Genomic DNA, 24,333 nt, shown 5'->3' with positions numbered 1-24,333 from the left:
AAGGGAAGCCTCCTCACACTGCCAAGAAATCTTGCATCTTTGCAATCAGCTACTTTCTTATCTGTGACTCCTTCTGGTAAAACATAACCACCCCGCAGCACACATACTGACATCCACTGAGGATATTTCATAATATCGTCAGACCTGGTAACCCCACTTCCTCCAGCCACACCCTTCCACACTTCCCTTTCTGCACCACCCAACACAAAGAAAACAACCCTTTTGGTTTCGTGTGTGTGTGTGTGTGTCAGAGTTTGGGCCCCCGGGGGTGTGGGTGCCTTGTTGATAGAAACAACTGATCGGTTATAGAACTCTTGTTCTTGGCCAAGCACAAGGCTGCATCCAGATGAGTGGCCCCTGGCCTTGAGTTCCGCACAGTCCACTGGAGAAAAGTGGATGTATGAGCCAGTGCATTCAAGTTCAGTGGAATGAATGACCCCCCCAGACCACTGGGGTGGCCAGCTTGTCTCCGAAGCCCCCCGGGTGATGGGAGAAGGGTGCCACTCACCTATCTAGGGGGAGGGAAGCAGGAAGGAAGGAGGAAGGCTCCCCAATGTAACCTTGAATTAGAACGAGAGGGGCTGCTCTGGGCAGGTGAACAGCAAGGGAATGGCATTCACCAAAGAGGGAAGAGCTCGTTGACAAATGGCAGGTGGCCTGGCTGGGCGGGAGCCTTTACTAGAAGAAGAGCTATGGACGTCCATGGGCCTTGAATGTCAGGCTAACGAGGGGGCCTCTTGTTAGCCAGGACCCAGATGAAAAGTGGTCTCTCAAGGAAAGCTGCTGCTTCTCCCAGCTTGTGCTCCGTTCCAGCGCAATCCCAGGTAGTGGGTATCTCCAAGCCCAGGCCTGCCTCTCCGGCTTTCAGGGCAGAGGGAAGAACTGCCTGTGAGCTAGTGAATCTGCACAATGTATGCCTGGTCAATAAATCACGGAGGCCTGGCACAGAACTCCTGGCCATTCAGCTGCTTGGCTCCTTTCCTTGGGGCAAAGTGTGACTTCCTTACTTTCATCATGGCTCCACCCGGTGCGGAACTTTGTTAACATTGTCGCGAATACCCAGCCATCGTTTTCTGTGTATATGTGCTGTCAGCAGGTACGATCTGTTTTCTCTTTGGAAAGGAAGCTCATCATAGAACTAGCAAAAATGGGGAGCATTCTTCCAGCAGAAAAGTCTCCGAGCAAAGGAAGGGAAGGTGGGAGGCTACGTACTGTGGCATCTGGGCCTTCCAAACGAGGCCAGAGAAGAGCCGTTGTATCTGGGTGTTTACAGTAAAACAACCAAAGGTACAGGAAGATGCACCATAGACATAAAAGCCCCCCACCCCCACCCACCCCTGGACGCTCACCCCCCATGACGGCCTGCAGAGTGGCCATCATGAACGCTTTCTAGACGGTGCAGCAGTAATCACAAAACTGCTGAGAAAACATGAACCTTTCCCCAGCTGTGAAAATCCCAGCAGGCCTCTGGCCGGGTTTGAAAGACATCGAGCTGTAACTGTAATTGCCCCGCTGTTGGTTTCAGTTCTGCAAGCAGCACGGTGATTGGCTTACACGAGCAGCTGGAACTTCAGGAAGCATAGCAGCAGACCCGCTTCTGCCGGGCTGGTGCCGGTCGGCAACATGCTGGTGATCAGCACCTCGGGGTGATGTCAATACAAGCAGTTTCAAGAAGTTTTGCTTTAATAACCTGGGCTCATAGGCTCAAAAACCATGCCTTCCAAGTACCTTTTTCCCATTTGTTTAAGTTCAGATATGAAATTTCTGGTAATTTTTTTTTTAAAGATTTTATTTATTTGACAGAGAGAGACACAGCGAGAGAGGGAACACAAGCAGGGGGAGTGGGAGAGGGAGAAGCAGGCTCCCCACGGAGCAGGGAGCCCGATATGGGGCTCGATCTCACGACCCAGAGATCATGACCTGAGCAGAAACCAAGAGTTGGACGCTCAACCGACTGAGCTGCTCAGGTGTCCCTCTGCAGAGGTTTAAAGGGCACTTTGGATTTTCTTAGAATTGGCATGTCTCGCCAATTCCCGTTTGTAGAAACCAGTCAATTGAGCTTTTTTTCTGATGTATTAAAAAAAAATCCAAATCCTCCAGAAAATGATTAGTGAACATTGACTTTTTAAATTGTGCTCTTATTTCAGGAAATCTGTTGAAGTGGCTTCTTATGTTCTAATTGTTAGACCGTCCTCAGGGGCTCTGAGGGTAGGGGGGCAGAACGAGCTGGTGGGTTGCTGCCATCTACTGACAGATGGTGGTAACAGCAGGTGCTTTTTTTAAGCCTCCCTGGACCTTGTCTATCATCTTAACCCTGGAGTGTCCTTGAGATGGGCGGAAAGCAGATTCATTCATTCCACAGTCTCACAGCTTCATGGGGCTACTCACAGCAGGCATAATACGTTGTGTGATACTATCCTCATCATCTTTCCATGGGTAGAACCATGTTTAAGCTAATATAAAAACAACTAAGAACTCAAAGGTCATAAATGGCAGCTTGAGGAGACTGAGCCACCAAGGGATCTGCTGGTCGAATGGACATCCTGTGTGTGAGGGAATGGAAGAGTCCCAGGGCTGCTCTGTACCAGCAGTTCAAAAGAATTTCCTCTCTGGCCGCCTCTATTAAAAGTGAGGGACGGTTCTGCTCGAATCTGTTTTAAAATTTATAAATGGTACTTTCTCATTTTTTAAAATATGGGCAAATAGACAAAAAGGTTAAAGTCATAATCACTCGACCAGTGTTAAACTTTGTAAAAATTGTCATGAATACCCAAATAGCCTTTTCTCTGCCTATCTTATTAAAGATACCTAAACATCTGTACAGAATTCTTTTTTTTAATTGAAGTGTGGTTGACACACAATGTTACATTAGTTTCAGGTGTACAACATAGTGATTTGACAAGTTTATATGTTATGCTGTGCTCAGCATGACTGTAGGTCTCATCTGTCCCTATACAACACTCTGACATTACCATCGACCGTATTCCCAATGCTGTACTTTTCATGCCCATGACTTACTTACTCCGTAACTGGAAGTCTGACCTCCCCCTCCCCTTCACCCATCTGGCCCATCACCCCACTCCCCTCCCCTCTGGCAACCATCAGTTTGTTTCCTGTATCTATGGGTCTGCTTCTGCTTTTTGTCTATTCATTTGTTTTGTTTTTATATTCCACATATACATGAAATCCTATGGTATTTGTCTTTCTCAGCCTGACTTATTTCACTTAGCATTATACTCTCTAGCTCCATCCATGTTCTCACAAATGGCAAGATCTCATCCTTTTTTATGGCCGAGTAATATTCCATTGTATATAACAATTTGTACTAAACTCTTAACTGGAATTCTTTATCATAAAATTGTATTGGTTTTTTTTTTTTTCTTTAGAAAATGAGAAAGTACTAAAGATTTTGCCCATTTTTGTTAAATTTGTTTCATTCCTTGATTACAGTGAGCCAGGATTACTGATAAGCCTCTGTTGACAAGTTTAGTCCCTACATTTACTGTGTACATATGGTATGCGTACCTCCCTCCCCACAATTTTATTCATGCTTGACACACAGTAGGCACTCCGGAAATATTGCTGAGTGAATACAGGCCACTCACTCCACGCAGAAGTGTCCTCTTCCCCAAGCCTTCATTTGCCAGTGGAGATATTCTGTTGTTCAAATGCCACCTTCCTCCATGAAACTATCCTACGTTAAATGAGATAGAGTTTCTTGTTCAATTATATAAGTCACACATTCTTACAAAAATACAAAATATAGGGAAAAACCTCCTTTTACTGTCTCTTTATTGCTTTTCCCATCTCTGATGTGTATCAATTTGCTGTCTTTTCATACAGATAACATCTTTTAGGTGACTGTGTCTGGCTCATGCTCAAGCAATAGTTTATCCCACTCCCCAATATATAATCATTACTACATGTTGTCTTTACAATCACTGCCATCGATTGTCTTTACAAACAGATCTATGAGGTGGACATTGTTACCCCCCTTTAAAGGTGAAGAAACTGGAGTTAATATCTAGAGGGGGCTCACTGGTAAGATAAAACAGAAATCAACTTCAGCTTTAACTCCTCTTACTGTGTCTTGTCCTTGTTCTGTTTCGTCCCTGTGGACTTGAACCACATTTTGTTCTGTTTTCTGGGTACCAGGGAAGTCTCTCTTAATTTGCAGATTGTTACCCCAGCGCACAGATCTTCCCACACATTGAGTGTCCACAAATATTTACAGAAAGAAAGAAAAAGACTGATGAGACCCAGGGTCCCTGAGATGTCCCACGACAGTGGTGTGACATGATGTGTTCTTGCTGCTACAGCAGGCCTGGGGCTGGAGCTCAGCCTGAGCAGACCCAGCTAGGAATGGCGCCATCGAAGGGAAGGCCCATCTCCATTTGGGGAGTGTGGGTTGTTGTCATTTGGTTGGTTGGTTTTTGTTCTCTTAATCACTGGCTTTGTGTAGATGATAATCCATTTTAAGCGGTTTCATAATACAGTAGATGGTGGTATCATTAGGCGGGGTACATAGGAAAAGGAAAACACAGGAATGAGTGAATTGGAGAGAGGCAAGGGTCCATAGACTCTTCACCCAAACGAGAGGCGCTTACCAGAAATCACAAATCTTGGGACAGAGAGAAAAACAGAAGAGCCGTTTATGTTCATGGGAATATTTTGGGTAAATAAATGAATATATCTTTCTGGCCCTAATTCTCTGATCCTGGAATCTGGGTGGACCCTCAATTGGCCAAAGGTACATAGAGTTCTGGCCCCTGCCCGACAGTCTCCTTTGCCCCAGAAAGCAGCATCTTTGATTAATCCAGTCAGGAATATTCTCTCCGGCCGGGATAGATGGAATTCCCAGCCGTGGCTGCGCCGTCAGGTGCTCCCCCAAAACCATAGCATGAGCTTTCACAGAGGTCTGACGCTTGGGTTTGTAACTGTGCTGGTGTGGGTTTGTGAAGAGGGGGAATCTATTCTACACCTCATATCCCAGTGGCTTCCTTACAGGTCTGGCTGGTTTTGCTCGCCTCTGTCCGGGAGATCAATATGAAGTAAGTATCCTGTCGGTCTGCGGGTTGGAATCGAGGATTTGAGGGGCAGGAGTCAGGTGGCCATTATTTTGCTTTTAAATTGCCTTTTTTTTTTCCTTTTACGTTTGTTGATTTTGAAAAAAAAATTAAGCCAATGAGAAAGTTTGGAGATGGAGACCCCCACATACTCTTCATCCAGACACCAATTTTTAACATTATGTCACATTGGCTTTATTATTACTGCTATGATTGTTGTTATTGTGCTGAACCATTTTAGACTAATGTACAGACATTGGGACCTTTTGCCCCTAAATGATTTTCCTAAAAACAGAAGGACATGCTCTCCTATCTTCATTGTGCAGTTCTCAACACAGCTAACTTAACATTGGCCCTTTAGCTACCCTTACTTGTTATATGATCCATACTGATCTTTTCCCTAGTGTTCCAATGTTGTACTTGATATCAGTCTTTTCTCCTGATGCAAAAGCTAATCCAGGATCATGAGTGCTCATAAAGAACACTAGTATCTAGACTTTTCTGTATAAAGATATACTCCATAAAGTAAAAAAGCCTTTTATCTTTTCCCCCTTCAAAAGGGAACTTCCCTTAATTATTTTATCTAACTGTCTCCTCCAAAACACTCTATGATCGTTCTTCTTGGGGAGGGCAGGGGGAGGAGCACCTTCCTGTCTGAGCAAGGAGAGCTGGAGACCCTCTCCCAGGACTATGTCGGATTTCAGAATCCTTGTTTAGCTCTGTCTTCCTCATCCAGGAGGAGGGAGTCTTACTTCTTGCTTCTGGCTGCTAAGTAGATTTTAGCTGATGGTTTCTCCTCCCTGTAAGGGAGCCGGGGAGTAGTTCTCGTAGCCTCACGGGGGAAGGAACTGGTCCCCATGACCGCGGTGACACGGAAGGGCTCGGTGTGATGACCTTTTACTACAGAAGGCCCTCCACGCCCTCTTGGAGGGAAGCAGACCTTACTCCCCCTTGAAAGCCTCTTCCCCACTCCACCCCACCCCCAACCCCGGCCCCAGGAAATTTGGAAGAACCCACCAGAAGGGTGGATGGAGGAGGATGGAGAAGGGGAGGAGAGGCAGCTGCTTTATTTCCCTGCCTTTTTATCTTGGTGTTGGGATGGGGAAGGCCTGGAACCTGAGGTGTGGTTCTTCTCCGCAGATTTTCATGAAGTACGGCCGACAGAGGTGGAAGCTGAAAGGCAAGATAGAAGCCAATGGCAAGCAGAGCTGGGATGGGGAGGAAGTGGTGTTCCTGCCCCTGATCGTTGGATTCATCTCCATCAAGGTTTAGTATCGTCTCCGCCACTCCTTGTCTTCCCGCTGCATGGCTGGGTGGCCCGTGGGTGGGGACCTGTGTTCATGACTGCTTCCCGCTGCCCCCCACCCCTGCCTCGCAGACTCCTCTCTGCACCCCGAGTCTGTGGTGAAGACCACTGCTCTCGCGCACAGGGGGCCAAGAAAAGCACGGGGGGAAGTGTGCCTGGCCTTTCTCCCGTGCCCCCCGTAAGGCTTCCCTCCCCCTCTCTCACCAGGTCACAGAACTCAAAGGGCTCGCCACGCACCTCCTGGTCGGCAGTGTGACCTGCGAGACCAAAGAGCTCTTTGCTGCCCGACCTCAGGTGGTGGCCGTTGACATCAACGACCTCGGCACCATCAAACTGAGCCTGGAGATCACCTGGTAGTAAGTGGCCCTTTTCTGTTCCAAAATCCGTGCTGCAGGCTAGGGCTGTTCCGAGGGTGGTGCTTGGACCGTCAGAGTCCCCAGGGAGCTCATCACAGGACACTCTCGGGTCCAACCGAGACCTGTGTTGGAACCTCTCAGGGCCCGAGGATCTGTCCCCTGGCTCACCAGATGATGCTCGTGCGCTGTTGTCTCCATAAGTGGAGAACCTGTCTTATCACTGTTCTCTCCTACTTCCTGTTTTAAAATACTTTATCCTGCTGCCTTCCCTCCCTGTCAACCGTTATATATATATTTAAAAAAGATATAGCTCTTTTTTTTTTAAAGATTTTATTTATTTATTCATGAGAGACAGAGAGAGAGAGAGAGAGGCAGAGGGAGAAGCAGGCTCCCAAGGAGCAGGAAGCCTGATGCGGGACTCGATCCCAGGACCCTGGGATCATGACCTGAGCCGAAGGCAGACGCTTAACCATCTGAGCCACCCAGGCGCCCAAAAGATATAGCTCTTAATCAAGCTAATTTGGAAGGAAAATAACTGTCCAGTAGGAGATACTTCACCCTTGGAAAGATCCCGATTCTCGCTATAGGGTTTTCATCACCTCTCCCACTTCACCTCATATACCGACCGTACGTGGCCCTCGGAGACTTTTCAATATCCTTCACACTCGCCTGCAATAGAACATTTCCAAAGGGCAAGAGGTACCTCTTGTCAGAGCAGTGAACTTAAAGGTGGTTTTCTGGGGGGCCTGGGTGGCTCAGTCGTTAAGCGTCTGCCTTCGGCTTGGCTCATGATCCCAGGGTCCCCTTTCCAATATGGAGGGTGAGCCACAGAAGGAGCAGGGACCCTGCTTCTTGTCACTGAAACACTGTCTGTGCCTTTTGCCCGGCCTTCCCTCCTTGTAATTTGTAGTCATTGACCTATCGAACGCAAGATCATTCATCTCGCTGGATGAACCGGATGGCATGATGATAAGTTGTCATGGTGGACAGACTGTCCTCCTCGCAGGCCGCAAGAGTCTCTGTGTCCACGGAAGCGAGTGGGAGTCTACGTTTGTTTTCTTTAGAACAATAGTCTGTTACTTTCTTGTATTGTTAACCCGTCTGTCCCTGCAAAGCTCAAAGACTTTTTACAGACTTCAACATTGTGTGTTGGACAAGCATTAATGTTTACATTTCTAATATGAGCGGAGAAACAGGTTTATCTAGTGTCTAGGTGTATAGATAAGTTGCACTTAAAGCTAGAATGCTAATCTGTGGTCCCTTGGGTGGGTCTGGGCTCCGTTTTCTGCTCCACTTTCTTCTTTCTTGGTTTATTTTCTGCCAGCCCAATTCCCACTGGTTTGAGTTGACTTTAGTATGATGAGGTGCTTTCTCAGCCTGCAGTCCAGGGGTTGGAGGGGACTTTAACGAACGTGCATTCATGGGATCTGTTGTGTTGCAGCCCATTTGATGTGGAGGACATGACCGCGTCCTCGGGCACTGGGAACAAGGCGGCAGCCCTCCAGAGGAGAATGTCCATGTATAGCCAGGGTACTCCAGAGACGCCCACTCTGAAGGATCACTCCTTCTTCGTAAGTTCACTGTGATTTACGGAGGAGACATGTCAAACTCGCGTGGGCCTTACACCCAGTATGTGAAACCCTTGACGTCCGGTGTTAGGGGTTCTCAATAATTCCTGACCATGCTGATCCCAAAGCTCCCCCTAATCAAGGAGTGACCAAGAAAAGCATGTTCCAAGAGGCCCTGGGCCGTCTGCACGTGGGCAGTAAACCTCCCATCTTCCCTCTCCCCTCGGCCCCCTGACCGCTTTGTTAACATGCAGACTTTTCTGGAGATTCTCTGAGGTCAGTCTCTTAGAGGAACGGATGTAAATAACGGTGTCCTTGTCGTAATCAGAAATGCTTGCTAGAACGCTAACGAAACATGGTAACCGGGGCTTTCTGCTAACTCCGCCATCTTGCTTTGACTTCTGAAGAGGTGGTTGCGGCCTTCAGCAGCCAAGCCGCGGCGGCTGTCTGTCTTGAGTGCCTTGCAGGACACTTTCTTTGCCAAGCTATCCCGCAGCTGCTCTTTCAGTGACCTGCCCTCCCTCAGGCTGAGACCCAAGGCCGAGCTAGAGTTTTCCGTGAGTGTGGGTGGCCTGGCCGCAGTGCAGTGCTTGCCTCGGGGGGCTCGGGGCCCGTTTGCTTCATTCGGCGTGTCTCTTCTCTCCTCCGTGTCGCTCACGGGGCGGTGGTCACAGCTGTCCCGTCCCTGGGGCGGGCAGGGTGCTCCTGCATGCACCCTCATCACAGCCACCGCTTGACCCTCTCCCCCCTGCGCCCTGCTTTTGTGCTGTGATTTCTCGCCGCGGTGGCCAAGATATCCATGGTAACAAGATTGTCATTTTTGAAAAATAAAATTACACTCGCGGTCAAAGAAGGTGTTCGCTCCCAAGTGAGGTGAGTTTATTGCGAGGACAGTCTTCACACGTGGTTTTAGCCTTCAAAACCTGGGGTTCGAGGGAGTCAGAAGGCTTCAGGCCAGTTTTCCTAGAGCTATTTTTATTTAAAGTGGTTCTTAGCCTGAGTTTACAGGGTAGCGTCTGTTAGTTTTATACTATGTTAGTAAACGGAGCTCCTTCGATGGTGGAGTCAGGAATGCAATAGGTCGGCTACATTCTCTGTGTCACACATGCTGTCACGAGAGAATACACACACATGTACATATAGACGTGAAGAGCCTGCTCTTTGCAGACGTATAAAAGTTACTTTGGGGGGGAAAAAAAGAGTAATCTTTGAATGTGGAGAAAGGAAAGGACTAAAAAGTTTTCTAGTTAATGATGATAGTAATCGCATCTAATTCGGTGAATTACAAAGCACAGGTGAGAAGGGCCAGGCTAACCCAGTGGAGTTTCCGAGGCAATTGGGAAGGTTCTAGGAGGGAAGTGTGCGTGAACGCATGGACCAAAAAACGGATGTATGGTGGAAGCAGTTGTATACGTAACTATCGATATAACGTGTGTACTCATGCTCACGTAGTGTGAGTTGTGGAGGGAGTTGGTAGGGGTTTTAATGGCATAATTTAAATGAGAGCAAGATTAGAAAAAACTCGATGGCTTCCCGTAGCCTTTTGGATAAAGGCGGATTCCTCAGAGCGGCTGCACCCGTCTGGCCCTCAGTGCAGCTTGCCATGCCTGCCATTGCCCGTTCTTGGTCCCCTTCTCCAGCCCCCTGAACACCCACCACCCTCCAGCTCCACCACCCTCTTCGGGGGCTGCCATCTGTACGCACACACTGTTCCTTCCGGAAGGCACTTCGTCCTGCTCGCCTACACCTCCCCATCCTGCGGGGCTGAGCTCCGGGACCACCTGTTTCCCGGGCAGCAGCCTTCCCCGTGCCGGGATCCTGCCTCATGATGCCATGCCTCAGTTAGAACACACTCCCTCGCACTGTCGTGTGTCTGTTCATGGGCTCGTCCCCTTGCCATACCGTAAGTCCCCTCAACTCAGTCTAACTCCACGCTGTCCACTTACATAGGCACAAATTGGCTTTAGGAGCACGAGGCCCAAGAGAAATCGGCTTTAGGAGCATGGGGCCTCCCACCACCCCAAGCTGCCAGGCGACGTGCTTTGAAGATGAGATGAGATGGGGCAGGACCACCTGGAGGACCCAAGGCTTCTGGGAGATGCCTAAGGGACCCCCGTTCCTACCATAAGTTCCCCCTTTCTCTCTCCTTGAGGTGGAAGGTGTGGGGTGCAGACAGAGGACAGAGGACACTGAATTAAACAATCACTGGAGCCCTTGGGGCCCCACCTGCTCCTTGGCAGCTGCTGAGAAGGTTCCAGAATTCCTTCCACCCTCAGCACCTCCCCCCAGGACTCTGAGCAGCACACTTCGGGGATCGTTAACAGAAGAAAACATTCTTTAGAGGCGACCCTGAGCCTGCAGATGTTACTTGAGTGCCCCGGGGACCCATCCTTTTACTCATCCCGTGGTTAAAATGAATCGCCCTCCAACCAGATGAGAATGGAAAGTTTGGGTTGAACTAACTGCACATGTTAGGATCTGGGGGGCCCCAATCCAGCAGTGGGGGGACCAGGAACACTGCTGGGGAGGACAGGGAGCTTTTGTCTTTCTGTCTGCTCCCATTTCACTGCCGGAAACATTTTTGTTTCCTGGGCTTATTCCCAGCACTATTGTGATCATTCCTTGCTGCCCATAGAATTCAAGTAGGCATGAGCTTGGTACTTACCAATTACTTAAAAGATCAAATCCAGAACCCAAGAGAAATCATCCATTTCGAAGGAGCTGATCTCCAATCACTAGAAAACTTTTTCCACGGAGCAGCATTTGGGAAGTGAGAGACCACACAGACCGCAGCACAGGGAGCGATGACTTGGAAATCATTTCAATGCCTGCGTAAACAAATGATCTTGATTACCTGGATATTTGTAACCTCTCTCCCTTCTGAGTTCTGCTTCATGAATCACAGCGTACCTGACCCAGCCTGGGTCAGCTTGACAAGAGGACGTGGTGTTTCTAGACGCCCCGAGACTTCTGGCTTTGCAATCCTGAAAAAGAACCAAAACGTCTTTTTCTCCCATTTTATGGAGGCTTTGCAAGTATATTCCTGGCCTTCAGTTATTTGTGGCATGGTTACTAAATTAATAGAACATTTTCAAGGACTTGGGATTTGTGGGTAGAGATTCTTTTAAAATAATTTACGAAAACTGAAGCAGAACAAAGCAGCACATCTTTTGAGTGAACTAGCATGAGTGTTGGAAAGTCTTTTAAGACAAATGCCAAAAAAAAAAAAATGTGGTAGTGTTATTCATAGCCATGGCTGCCAAATACTGCTAGATCCTGGATTTTAGGAAACAGGCTCTGTTCCCTCCCCGCCCCCTATCTTTCCTTTTGAAAAATGTCAAACCCAAGAATAGAATAATGAACTTTGACCTAGCTGCAACGCCAGAAATGGTTTGTAAGGGCTTGTTTTCTTTTGCCACACTTCCAACCACACACACGCACACGTGTGCGCACACACACGCACGCACAGAATCAACAACTAACATGTTAATGTTATGAAAGTGCTGGTTGTGTATTTTCATTGCCTGGCATTTTGTCTGGAAATAAATCACACTGAGCACATCACTTATATTTAAAATAATAACGAGATGCCTTTTATCCACAGTCTAATCTACCTGATGACGTCTTTGACCACGGAAAGGCAGCTGAGGAGAAAACGCCCCTGTCTCTCAGCGTCAGCGACCTGCCCAACGGGGACTGTGCCCTCACCCCCCACCCCACCAGCTCTCCGTCCACCACGGGCTCAGCAAATCCAGAAATTACCATCACCCCCTCAGAGCTCAGCCACAGCAACCTGGCCTCCCAGAACGAGGGCACGGAGGACTCCGGCTCAGCATCTTCCAGAAGCTCCTCCAGAGGAGGCCCAGAGCCAGAGCCACAGGTGAAGGAGGACACAGACGGGCCCCGGACCCCTGAGGCGGGCCGAGCGTCTGCAGGGGCCGGCCCAGCGCACCTGTTCCTGGAGAAGGATGTGGCGGAGGCTCTCCTGGGAGAGTCTGACGAGGCCTCCGAGCTCAAGCCCGTGGAGCTGGACACGTTCGAAGGAAACATCACGAAGCAGCTGGTCAAGAGGCTCACTTCGGCCGAGGTGCCGGTGGCCACGGAGAGGCTGCTCTTTGAGGGCTCTGTCAGTGGAGAGTCCGAAGGCTGTAGATCCTTCCTCGATGGAAGCTTGGAGGATGCGTTCAGTGGGCTATTCCTTGCATTAGAACCACATAAAGAGCAGTACAAAGAGTTTCAGGATCTGAACCAAGAAGTCATGCGTTTGGATGATATCCTAAAAGTAAGTACCATTTTAGGGAAATTGGATTAGGTTTGGAGAGAGGTGTCTGGAGCCAACATCCTCTTGAAAGTTGTGTATCTTTGTGTTTTATCCTGTTTCATCACAGAACCGATAATCGTCATTTGAATGGCACTGAGTTTTAAACACCAGGAGCGCATGTTCATTTTTATTTCCCTGACAGCAGATCAGCTTCACTAAGATGATTAGGAGTTAAATCACCAGCCCTGAGGAATGTCTGAGCTCCTCCAGCCCCAGAGTTAGTCACTGCAATCCCAAATGGGAAAGGGAGGCATTTTGAGGATCATAATCTCACTGAGATGCGACTGGATAGAGTCCCTTCCTGACCGAAGTCAAGAGTCAGGCAACCCCGATGTGGGAGCCACAGGCCCATCTCCCCACCCGGCCTCCCCCTGCACCCCCCGCCCCACCTCCCCCTGCATCCCCCTTCTCTGGTCTGGTCCCGACCCATGAGTCGGAACCTGCGATTACTCATGCACAAATCACCATCTCCTGTGCTCTGGAAGTCAGGGACCCCCAAGGCCAGCAGAGCTATCCTTCTCAACCCTGCTCCTGGTCAGACATCTCAGGGTGGACCGGGTGGGAGGGGAGAGCGAGAGGGATGCTTTCCTCTCAGGCGGGGGGAGGACCTAAGAATGAGGTTATGGTTGCTACACCAGAGCAGATATGTTGTCACGGGGCATATGGATCAAACTTTTTAAAACACCGCGCAGGAAGACAGAAGCTGAATTTTGTCCCGAATCCCACTGCCCCCTCTTGTGTTCTTGGCTTTGCGACTCTGGTATTGCTCTACAGAAGAGAAATTGGATCCTTTTCCACGAAAGAGCTGTTCTTTGGTGACCTTTCCTATCAAATGGGCTTGAAAATAAGGTGCCGGGGCAAGCTGAGATTCAGCCCACAGAAGGCTGTCTCATCCCCTCGTATGACTGTTCGTAAAACATGGTCTTTTTAGTGGCACATGGAAACACATTTCCAGGGCTTTGCTGACTGTCTTACCCTTCTCGGTTGTGCTTACCTACCTCCGAGGGGGGTTGGTCCCCAGGGCAGATGAGACTTCCTGCCCCAACTCTCCAGGTCCTCCAGTGCTCATGACAGACTAATTCAGCTGCAAGTACATCCTCTGAGAAGCAGGCCAGGGCTCTCTGAATCTGCTTTCTGGAAAACACTTCTCAGAAGCCCCCGCTCAGGACTCAGGCATGGAGGCTGCTTGTCTAATTCTCCAGTGAAAACATCTTCTACTCCCTCAACAAACTGTTGTGTTCAGAGCTGACCAGCTTTGCTTAGTGGGCAAAAGGTGTGAAATTTAAAGACACAACTGACCCCCACCTACAGCAAACGCCTTAGAGAAAGCGAGTGGGGAGAGCAGCTCCCATTTCTAGGCATCTAGATGGCAGGTAAGTAGCTGGATCCACCAGCGAACACCGAGCAAGCCATCTGTGAGTCTTATAAACACCTGGTGGTCACAGATTTCTTTCCAGAGTATTATTTCAATCTGCTGTTGTTCCAACACAATCCTGCCTCTAAAATCCTTAAGTGTCCATCCCTTTGTTATGATAGATACTTGAACACATCCATCCTGCGTGAGGTCAAGTTCGGCAGATAGCTAGTTAAGAAAGAAGACCCTAGGACTGGGTTGCGTCTGGACTGGCTCCTTCTCGCTCTCTGTGATTGCAAGCAGCATTCGAGTTTAGGTCTGGGGCAAGTGGCTGTGGATCCAGCCGGAATTAAAGCATCTGCTAGACAAAGCTTTCTCTTTCTCCCCCCTTCACATTCCCAGGATGCTAAGCCTCTTGAGGATCAGAAACTAAATGATGCTGCCTCTGGGACGGAGATCACTGAGGGTGAATGAAACAACTCTGATTTAAGAGACCGAAAGACGGTTTCCCCTGTGCTTTTCCACCTTGAGTCTCAGAGACAGATCCCCGCCAGGCACTGCCTGCCTTATGTTACGAAGTGAGCAAGGAGGGCCACCTAACTGGATGGAGGACCTTTGGTTCTTCTGCCTTGCAGGACTGGTCCCGTTCAATGCGCCCCAGCGTCTGTCCTCTTGAATACTTGGAAGGACGTGTTTCCATCCCTGTGCCCTTGGCAGCTGATGTTGTTCTGTTTGTCATGCTTCTGTCTGTGTCCGGCAGACCCCGGAGTGGGTGTGCTCACATAATCCCAGGGCCCCAAGGAAGCGGCGGAACTTGTCCCTGCAGAGGTAAAGCCATAGACGATGCGGGGCTCCTTCCTGCGCCGCCCACGCCCTTCCTTTTCTCCTCGACGCACAGAGCCAATTACATGCCATGAATGTAAAATTAATACTGAAGTCTACTTACGTAGGGAGTATGAGTTGGGTGAGTGGGAGTCGTTTTCTCTTTCTGGGGTTGGTTTTGTTAATCCTTTAGAACAGGTTCCTTGGGCAGCCAGCTTCTGTCTCAGGACAGTGCAGACATGACCACATAACCTTACGGACTGGTTAGCATTTGGCATTGACCCCATGACTCTTTAGATTTGTCTGCTGGTTGTATTTTCTTTGGGGTTGAGCACTAGGCAGAGGGAGGGCTCGAGCAGTTCTGTTTCCCAGGGCTTTCTGGGCTGTCGTATTCCCTCAACTTTTCATTATAAAACTTTCAGGCAGAAGTAGAGAGAATCCTATAACGCCTCCCCATGTGCCCATGCCCCCCACCCCCGGCTTCCACAGTGTCAACTCATGGCCAGTCTTGTTTTGTCTGTTCTTCTCCCTGCTTCTTTCCCTCCAGATGATTTTGGAACAAACCCCAGATACTGTGTCATTTTATCCATCATTGTACTTTTTTTTTTTAATATGAAGATTTTAAATGCATTTTTTTTTAACGCCAAGCTCAATAAAAAAATAAAAGCTTGAAAAAAACCCAGAAAGTGTCACATCTCAAGTTGAATGTTGTGTGCCGCGTTTTCTGCTTCTGGATATGTTGATCTTCTCCCTGATGCCTTCTGCCTTTGCAGTGCAAGCCAGCCGGAAGCCGCAGCAGGTCTTCCAGTTTAAGTCTTACAGTTGAAAGTGCTTTAGAAAGCTTTGATTTCCTGAACACCTCTGATTTTGACGAGGAGGAGGAGGATGGTGATGAGGTTTGTAATGTTGGTGGAGGCGCGGACTCAGTATTTTCAGACACTGAGACTGAGAAAAATAGGTAAGTGTAAAGTTAGTGTGTGCTTACACCTCTAAGATCTGTACAGTGGTTCTTTGTCACTATCGGTTGGCACCTGGGCACCTATCCGGGAGGAGAACTCCCCACAGGACTGGCCATTGCCTTTTGGTTCCCCATTATTGTTGAAGACAATTTTTGAGTATCATTAACCTCTTTTGTGCAGTTCAAGGAAAAATGAATTGCTTTTCTTCCTCATAAATGAAGGGGACATGTTTGTATGAGTGTGTGTGTGTGTGTGTGCCTACATCTTGGAGGGTTTGGGGTCTACAACCTGACCCCAGTGTAATTAATTCTAAATTAACTAGATATGCTATGTTTCCGGAGAACTCTTACTGGATGATCCGTTTGTACTTGGTTCTCATCCGATTTCTAATCTCTTCATTTTGTTATGCTCTGCTTTTTCCACTCCTTTACCTCTTGCCCCCTTTGGCAAAGTAGTTGTAGATCAAGCTCATCAGTGCCCATATCCAAGCCAGGTTCAGCCCAGGCCACCTATTTCTCTTAGAACGAGGGATGCCCGACTAATCACTGAAAACTGATTGCTTTGTTCTCCAGTCTACCAGGTGGAGAATGCGCCTTCTCTGGGGCGGGCAGGGGTGAGGCAGCAGGAAGGGACAATGAAGGTGAAATACCATCACCTCCTCCATCAGGCTTTCTTGGACAGCCAGAACTTGTGTTTGGAGCTAGAGTCTGGGGTCTATTTTGTGACTTCAGCTAAAGCAAAACAAGCACAGTTGAGCATACTCACCTTCATTAACTGTTGGGGTGAGACCCACACATACTTTCCCGAAGGAAAGGGTGGATCTCCACCATCTTTACCTTTGACATGTTATGCAAACAAGTTTTCCAGTCACAGGGAGCTCCAGCTGTCCCATCTTCACCAACCTCTCTGTGGGTGATGTTACGGTAACATTTTTGAGGGCTTTCTTGTCCCTAGAGGGCTCATTCTTCCAAAATCAGGAAATGAAAATGTGAAAAACAGAATTTTTTTTTTAAAGACTTTATTTATTTATTTGAGAGAGAGAGAATGAGAGAGAGAGAACACATGAGAGGGGATAGGGTCAGAGGACGAAGCAGACTCCCTGCCGAGCAGGGAGCCCGATGCGGGACTCGATCCAGGGACTCCAGGATCATGACCTGAGCCGAAGGCAGTCGCTTAACCAACTGAGCCACCCAGGTGCCCGTGAGAAACAGAATTTATCCATTGAGCAAGCTGAGGGCGTGGCAAACAAAATGTAATGAATGGAAGGTTGACGTTATGCTCCTACATTCTGTGCTGAGATTTTTCTAACCTGATCGAACTTGTGAAATGCTTCTAAACCAAAAATCCGTCTACTCGTTAGCTTAAGCTGTTCCGTGATATGTCAAAGTCAGACATCGGTCTAAACTCTTACTCTTGTTGCCGTCAGAAGCATCTTCACAACAAAAACATCGTGGGTTTTGTACATTTTATAGACCGTTGATATTGAATTGTCTAAAATGCTCGATTTTATGTCATCAGCGGGATTAGGGGAAATTGTAGAAATTGTGTGTGTGTTTTAAACATGTGCTGATGGCCGGGACAGAGAGTGCTTTCCCCTTGGAGGCAACTGGGGGTTGGAGTAAAGCGCTCAAGGCCTCTAAGCTCGGGTGCACGATCTTCTTAAATCACGGGCTGGGGGCATGAGCCCAGGAGCCACCAGCTGCCTGGCCCCCTGGCCGTGTAACAGGACACGGTGGTGACTGTCTCTACCAGGCAGCCCTCCCTCGTGTGAAATGAGACTACTCCCTCTTTCCCACACAGATTAATTTTCAGAACAAAATTGGATAATAGAGGCAGCAGAAAATGTAAGTGCCCATCATGATACAGCTTGAGACAGCTCCATGGTGAGGCTAAAACCGGGCAGGAGAGGCAGAACCAGGCGCCGCCTGGAAGGATTCAAATGCCCCCTTGTAGCCTTTGTCTGGGGCAGAACATCACGTCTCCTGTTGGCAGCTTTCCTTTTTTTTCCTTTTCTTCAAGTAGCAATTGATCTGAGGCCAAGAAAACGCCTTGACATTGCTTCTTAATGGTATTGCTCTTGGGGCCACCACAAATATAGAGGATGGCTTAATCCCAGAAAATTTGGCAAAGCACCCCCATCCACAGAGCAAGAAAGTGTAGCAAGTGCAAAATGAGAGCCTGTCTCAAAGACTCCTTGGTGTGCCGGCTCCACAAACGGCTCATTGTGCTTGGGCGGCAAACAGAGAACTGTGCAAACAGTCTGTTTGCGTGATCTTTTAACAAGGCAAATTGGTGGCCAGGCTGAACCAAGAAGTAGCTTTTGAAAGGTAGCTCGGTTTTTCAAGGCAGGCTTAGTGGAAGCCTCCTTTTTGGTGGGCACCATGGGGGGGGGGGCCTTCCCTCATTGTGTTGAGGTGACCTGGGGTTTCCGTGATGAAAGAATCTAACATCTCGCCCCCCTTCCTGGTTCAGCACTTACAGATCAGTACACCCCGAAGCCAGGGGGCACCTCAGCGAAGCGCTCACGGAAGACACGGGAGTTGGGACTAGTGTGGCCGGAAGCCCCCTGCCGCTGACCACAGGCAATGAGAGTCTGGACATCGCCATTGTCGGGCACCTTCAGTACTGCACCCAGCTCGTTCAGGTGGGTGACCGTGTTGGCTTTAGAGCCCAGGGTGTGGGTGCACAAGCAGGTGGGCTTCCTTTCTCAGTTATGCCCGAGAAAGGAAAATTCAGGAATAAGACAACAGTCCTCCTTCGAGTTGGGCCAACTCAAACATTCTCGTGGGCGTGGCCATCCTCCCTGGACCCAGGGGTTTTCTGTCTTAAAACCTAGCTCTCCACACTTTATTCTTTTTTTCAGATTTTATTTATTTGAGAGAGAGGGAGGGAGAGCACAGCAGGGGGAGCGGCAGAGGGAGAGGGAGAAGCAGGCTTCCTGCAGAGCAGGGAGCCCGACATGGGGCTCGATCCAGGACCCCGGGACCCTGACCTGAGCCAAAGGCAGACGCTTAACCAACTGAGCCACCCAGGTGCCCCCTAGCTCTCCACACTTTAAAAGGTCATAGGTTAGCACTTGATCTCAAATCATTTGATAAAAGAGAAATATGACTAAGGAAAAAAAAATTGTATCCTGCCATCTGCAAATGAATGGACTTTGAAAGCAGGAGTTACTGAGCGTCTGTTAACGTGCAGTTGTCCCCTGACTTAGCTTTCTACCACCTGGACAGCTAAAGGCAAAATGCTGCAGGATGTAACCCGGGCTTTCCAGATCTTGAATAAATACCTATCAGCAATGAGAACGAATACTTTCATAGGCCATTATCATCACCAGTTAGCTCTCATCCTGGGACACTGGGGGCTTATTTTTCTTTTCATTTCAGGTTGTTTACCGGTTAAGATTTTGCAACAGTGGAGCAAATATTTCGAAATTCTTTTGTTGCAGGAAGTGCTTTAGCTTCTTGAACAAAACATTTTCCCTGAGCATCTACTTAAATGCTTCCTCCTTGCCTGGTTGCCTGTCTGCTCCAGCCTACTTGCATGTGTGGGGAACAGGATGAGAATGGGAAAGCAAACGTAATGGTCTTCGGGGGGATTGGCCAGGCAGGAAGGGTGTCAAAGAAGGAGGAATCATGCTCCTAAGAGCAGGGGACCCACTGGAAGACAAGAGGCAGGGTAAGGAGGAAGGGGTCGCAGAGAGGCCAGAAGTGGGTTAATGTGCTTCTTCCATAATACATTTGTGAGGAGATGTAGAACATGCTTCTCCTCCACGAATAAAGAACTGCAAAGTCACCTCAGACGCTGTGGGAAACTGGTTGGCAATTAGGACTCTTGCACTAACTTGGCCAACGTCCCAGTTGATCTCTTCTGTTGACTGTCGAATTTGTAAGCCATTTACTGACAGTCTGGCAGGAGGTGCAATTTTTTTTTTTCAGGCCAAAATGGGCAAGGATTGTGGTTTACTTTATAGCTCTTCTCTATTCCCCAACTACTTGAATGAGACAGTTTTCACAGTTCTTTGTCTTTGCTGAGCCTGATTCTGGGCTGAGCCTGATTCTGGGCTGAGCCAGCGACCCATTTGCCTTTTAGAGGGAAAGCCATTATTTTGTGAAACGTAAGAGAATTCTCTTCCATGAAGGAATGGATGTTTTCTCTCAAAGACGAATTGGCAAGCAATATTCAGTGCCATGTTCTTGTCTGTACTCAGGCCATGGTTATACAAGTCAGCTCTTCTGTGGGGAAGATCAGCGCCAGCAAAACAAAAGAGGTAGATATAAAGATGTAGAATGAAGGAGTAAGGATTAGAAACTTAATTTCTAACTCACATCCACTGCTGAATCGGTGAGTTAATGTCTTCATTTGGTATATAATTGCAAAGAGATAAAAATGGGCATTCCATAAGGATCATAATAGCTATAACCATGCCCCAAGTCAGTTCATTTCTACTGTATTTACTTACATGAAAGGCATCAGTACATAATTGCTACACTAGACTTCTGAATTTGAAAATCCTATTTGTGTAGTCTAGAGGATTTCGTACAGGAAGACGCTACAGGCTGCGTCCTGCATCCATGCCTACCACGTGATTGGGACAGGTCTCCGAGGGACAAAGAAAGGTCGAGAATGTTTAGGCAGCAACTGACTTCTGTCCTCATGCCCTTGACTCTTGTGACCTGCACATAGGTGAAATCACTTGCTATTTATGTGGCCTTGGGCACGTTTCTTGATCTCCCTGGCCTCAGTTTCCTCAGCAGTAAAATGGAATATCAAGGGGCACCTGGGTGGCTCCGTCTGACTCTTGGTTTCGGCTCAGGTCGTGATCCCAGAATCATGAGATTGAGCCCTGCTCAGCTCTGAGTCTGCTTGGGATATTCTCTCTCCTCTTCCCTCTGCCCCTCTCCCTGCTCGGACACTCTCTAGATAGATAGATGGATGGATGGATGGATGGATGGATGGATGGATGGATGGATGGATAGATAGATAGATAGATAGATAGATAGATAAGTAAGTAAATAAATAAATAAAATCTTTGAAATGGACTATCAATAGTACCCACCTCACAGGGTGACTGTGAGAAATAGCATGAGCTAATACATGGGCTCAGACCAGTGCATGGTACATAAAAAGCACTTGTTAATTAGAACGCGGTAGTCTTGATTATAATCATGATTATTCTACAACACGTTCTTAATTTTCAGCTTGAAAATAAGGAATGAAATCCACGCTGTGAAAAATTACTACTTGTAAAATAAATCTTTTTTTTTCTGTTAGCACACAGATAAGCAGCCTAAATATGCCTTCCAAGTCTCAAAGAGGATTTACAGAGTCACAATACATAAAAGCAAAGGCAACGTTATAATAACCTTGCAGCTCTATTATTGAGAACGTTCCAGAATCTATTTGGGCGCGAAAAAAACGTTTAAAGCAACAAAAACATGGGTGTGATTTCATCAGATGCTGTCATCGGCATGGAATGAGGAACATTCTCAAACTGGAACCAAACCCCCGAATGGGTTGAGTTAGCCTCACCGCCGAGTTAGGACAGAGGAGGTTGGGCCCGGAAACCCTGGTCGACAACAGCCTAACTGACTCACTGGTTCTGTTTGTCTCCTCAGCAAATTGTTTTCTCAAGCAAAACCCCATTCGTGGCGAGCAATCTCTTAGAGAAGCTTTCTAGGCAAATCCAGGTGGTGGAGAAACTGTCAGCAGTCAGCCATGAGAACATAGGGAACATGAGTTCCGTCATTGAAGGTAAGCAAGCTGCGCGTCACACCGCCGTCCACGCAGACGGCGGCCACTGGCCCACACTCCTTGGCCACATTCATCCTTGCTGTGTCAGGACGGCAGGAGCCCACGCTCGGGCCCCAACGTGGAGGAATGGCTGCACACTGGAAGACACCAGGGTCTTCCAGGTGAGGTCTGATGAAGCCTCGAACAGAAGTCCCTGTAGGTTCTCCTCGTACATTTGTGCCCCCTCTTCGGCTCCTCCCGGGAGTGGGGGACCTTGGCACGTGGCTGAGAGGCAGGAAAAGGGACCGGACACTCAGGGTGCGAGTGACCCGTGTCCTCCCCGCTCCCAGGCGCCTCCTCGTGATCACAAGCACACACAGGAGAAACGCCGACCCTGTGCGGCCTGGCACGATGCTCTTCATGAGTTCAGCCCGGGAGCCCCCTGGGCAGCGTGCCAGACTCCTCGAGCCACCTCCCGCTCTGTGTCATCCCCTGCAGAAAAACCGCCTGAGGTGTCCTTCTCTGGGCCTATACGGTGTTTTGCTGTCGAGTTACCAGAGAGGAGATGGTGGGAGCATCTTCCAAGCGTAGAGCTACTGTGTTTTCTCTCACTAAAAGCAAACAGCTTTGCTTTTGCTGCATTTTCTTGGCTGCCCAGGCTAGAGGAGTTCCTTGTCATAATAACGTCTTTGCCCTTTGGAAAATCTGTCACGTACAGAGGAATCTTGTAGTTCCGATTCAACACCACAATCTTTAGGGGACGCCCGGCTGGCTCGCCTGGCAGTCGGTGGAGCCCGCGACTCTGGATCTCAGGGTCATGCATTCAAGCCCCACATCGGGTATAGAGCCTACTTAAAAAAAAAAAAAAATTAAAAACTATAGTCTTAAGAAAAAAAGAGAGAGAGAGGCCCTGGTGCCGGCCCCGCCCCCGCGCAGGTACATCTCTTCATCTGCTTCATTCAGAACGTGCGTCGTGGGGTGGGGGCTGCTCTTCTCTTCCAGCCATCCCAGAATTTCACAAAAAGCTGTCTTTGCTGTCCTTCTGGACCAAGTGCTGCAGCCCAGTGGCCGTCTACCACAGCTCGGCCGACCGAGTGATGAAGCAGCTAGAAGCTGGCTTCGCCAGAACCATCAACAGAGAATACCCAGGACTTGCAGACCCAGGTACAGGGCAGTGGTGGGGAGGAAGGCGTCTCTGCCGTTGACTTGCAGGTGGGCACCGGCGGGTTCCCGCCCCCCTTCCCCTGGGACAGGCTGACCCTGCAGAGGAAGCCTCGTCTACTCAGTGCCATCGAAGGAAAGAAAGACTTGAACGTGTTTTAATTCAGAGTATCAGCAGTGACTTCTAAAAGCACTGTTTCTGTATGGCCATTTAGGTGGCTGTAGACTTTTTTCATTAAAATGTCACCAAAACGAGAGTGTCACGGGGGATAACCACTTGGGAAAAACTGTTTGGCATTTTCTCCTAAAGCTAAATATACCCCTACCCTATGACCCAGCGACTCCGCTCCTAAATATATCAAGGGAGATACATGCTTATACTCACAAAAAAGGACACGCCTAAAAAAAGGTTCATAGCAGCTTTCTTCACAAAAGCTGAAAATAAGAAACAACTCAAATGCCCACCAACAAGAAAATGAATGTATTCTGTGTGTATGTATGTATATAGAATGTGTATATATATATAGTATTATGTATATGTATATATTGTATATATATATATATAGTAACATTCATACAATAAGGTATTACACAGCAGTTTTTAAAAAGAATAAATTACTGCTACAAGCAACAATTTAGATGAATCTCACAGATATTTTGTTGAGTAAAAGGAGCCAGATACAAAAAGTACATTCTAGATAATTCCATTTACATGATGCTCAAGAACAAGTGAAGCTAATACGTTTTGACAGAAGTCAGATTATTAGTAACCTATGGTCCTTGGGGGTCACAAGCTCACCGTTGGGGTGCCGGCCGTGTTCTGTAACTTGACCCAAATGGCAGTCACATAGGTGTGTGTACACACAGATGCAAAACTCATGCAGCCGCACTCTGAGGATCGGCTCACCTGCTGGACTTCGCCCTGCCATGTACCTCAGTAAAACACGAATGAATGGTCACGTCTCCTCAAAGCTGCTTCCCCTCTTTCCCTTCCAAACAGTGTTCCGAACCCTGGTCTCCCAAATCCTGGACCGGGCTGAGCCTCTGCTCCCCTCCAGCCTCCCTTTGGAAGTCATCACTGTTTTCCAGTATTACAGTTACTTTACCAGCCACGGTGTGAGCGACCTCGAGAGTCACGTGAACCAGCTGGCCAAGCAAGGTGGGACGCGTTCTTTGTCACACTGTGTGCTGGCTCCCTTTGGAGTCCACTCCGGGCTTTTCAGTCGTAGTTTTTAGTGATGGGAACCTTTCCTTTTCCCCCAAGTCAACAGCTGGGATCAGATCTGCCTTTTCAATGACTTTTGGACCCTTAACATTAGCGAGCCTCTTGGCAATGAAGCGGGGATTTATGAAGAGCATCCCAATCACCCAGAAGGGGTGTAGTGTTGACGAGAAGCTGCTGAATGATTTACTGATGTAATTTCTTTTCTTCATTAGTGTATTGTATTTGCCATTAGTGGGATAAAGTCTACAGGCAGTACTATTTTAGGTTGCCCTTTTTGGTGGTGCTTTCATGATAATAAGCAGAAGTGGGGTTCACAAGAAGGCAGATGCAGTGACATGTTGATAAGGGAAGGAGGGAGGATGGAAAACCAGATCTCCGGCTGGGAATCCAGGAAATGAAAAGAATGGGCACCAGCCTAGGAGTGTGGCATGAAGCTTATTGCAATGATGTGGATGGAACTAGAAG

At 48.3% G+C, this 24,333-nt stretch overlaps 1 protein-coding gene across 3 annotated transcripts in view; it reads left to right on the top strand.

The window, feature by feature from the left end:
- RIPOR2 (RHO family interacting cell polarization regulator 2) overlaps positions 1–24,333 on the top strand; it is a 109,598-nt gene that overhangs the window by 73,989 nt on the left and 11,276 nt on the right. Inside the window, exons 9-19 of one of the 3 annotated variants that reach the window (XM_044917724.1) lie at positions 5,008–5,051; positions 6,207–6,332; positions 6,580–6,728; positions 8,170–8,299; positions 8,704–8,853; positions 11,901–12,578; positions 15,567–15,751; positions 18,225–18,396; positions 21,368–21,503; positions 22,485–22,646; positions 23,644–23,802. In XM_044917724.1, the coding sequence (XP_044773659.1) occupies positions 5,008–5,051; positions 6,207–6,332; positions 6,580–6,728; positions 8,170–8,299; positions 8,704–8,853; positions 11,901–12,578; positions 15,567–15,751; positions 18,225–18,396; positions 21,368–21,503; positions 22,485–22,646; positions 23,644–23,802 (2,091 nt within the window). Of the gene's footprint in view, positions 1–5,007; positions 5,052–6,206; positions 6,333–6,579; positions 6,729–8,169; positions 8,300–8,703; positions 8,854–11,900; positions 12,579–14,373; positions 14,446–15,566; positions 15,752–18,224; positions 18,397–21,367; positions 21,504–22,484; positions 22,647–23,643; positions 23,803–24,333 lie in introns of those variants that run through there. The other 2 variants (XM_021696826.2, XM_021696828.1) reach the window with 2 other exon arrangements.

Source organism: Neomonachus schauinslandi, chromosome 8, assembly GCF_002201575.2.
Source record: "Neomonachus schauinslandi chromosome 8, ASM220157v2, whole genome shotgun sequence".
Lineage (NCBI taxonomy): Eukaryota > Metazoa > Chordata > Mammalia > Carnivora > Phocidae > Neomonachus > Neomonachus schauinslandi.
Note: the sequence above shows the minus strand (reverse complement) of the source record. Positions and strands in the feature narration are given on the sequence as shown.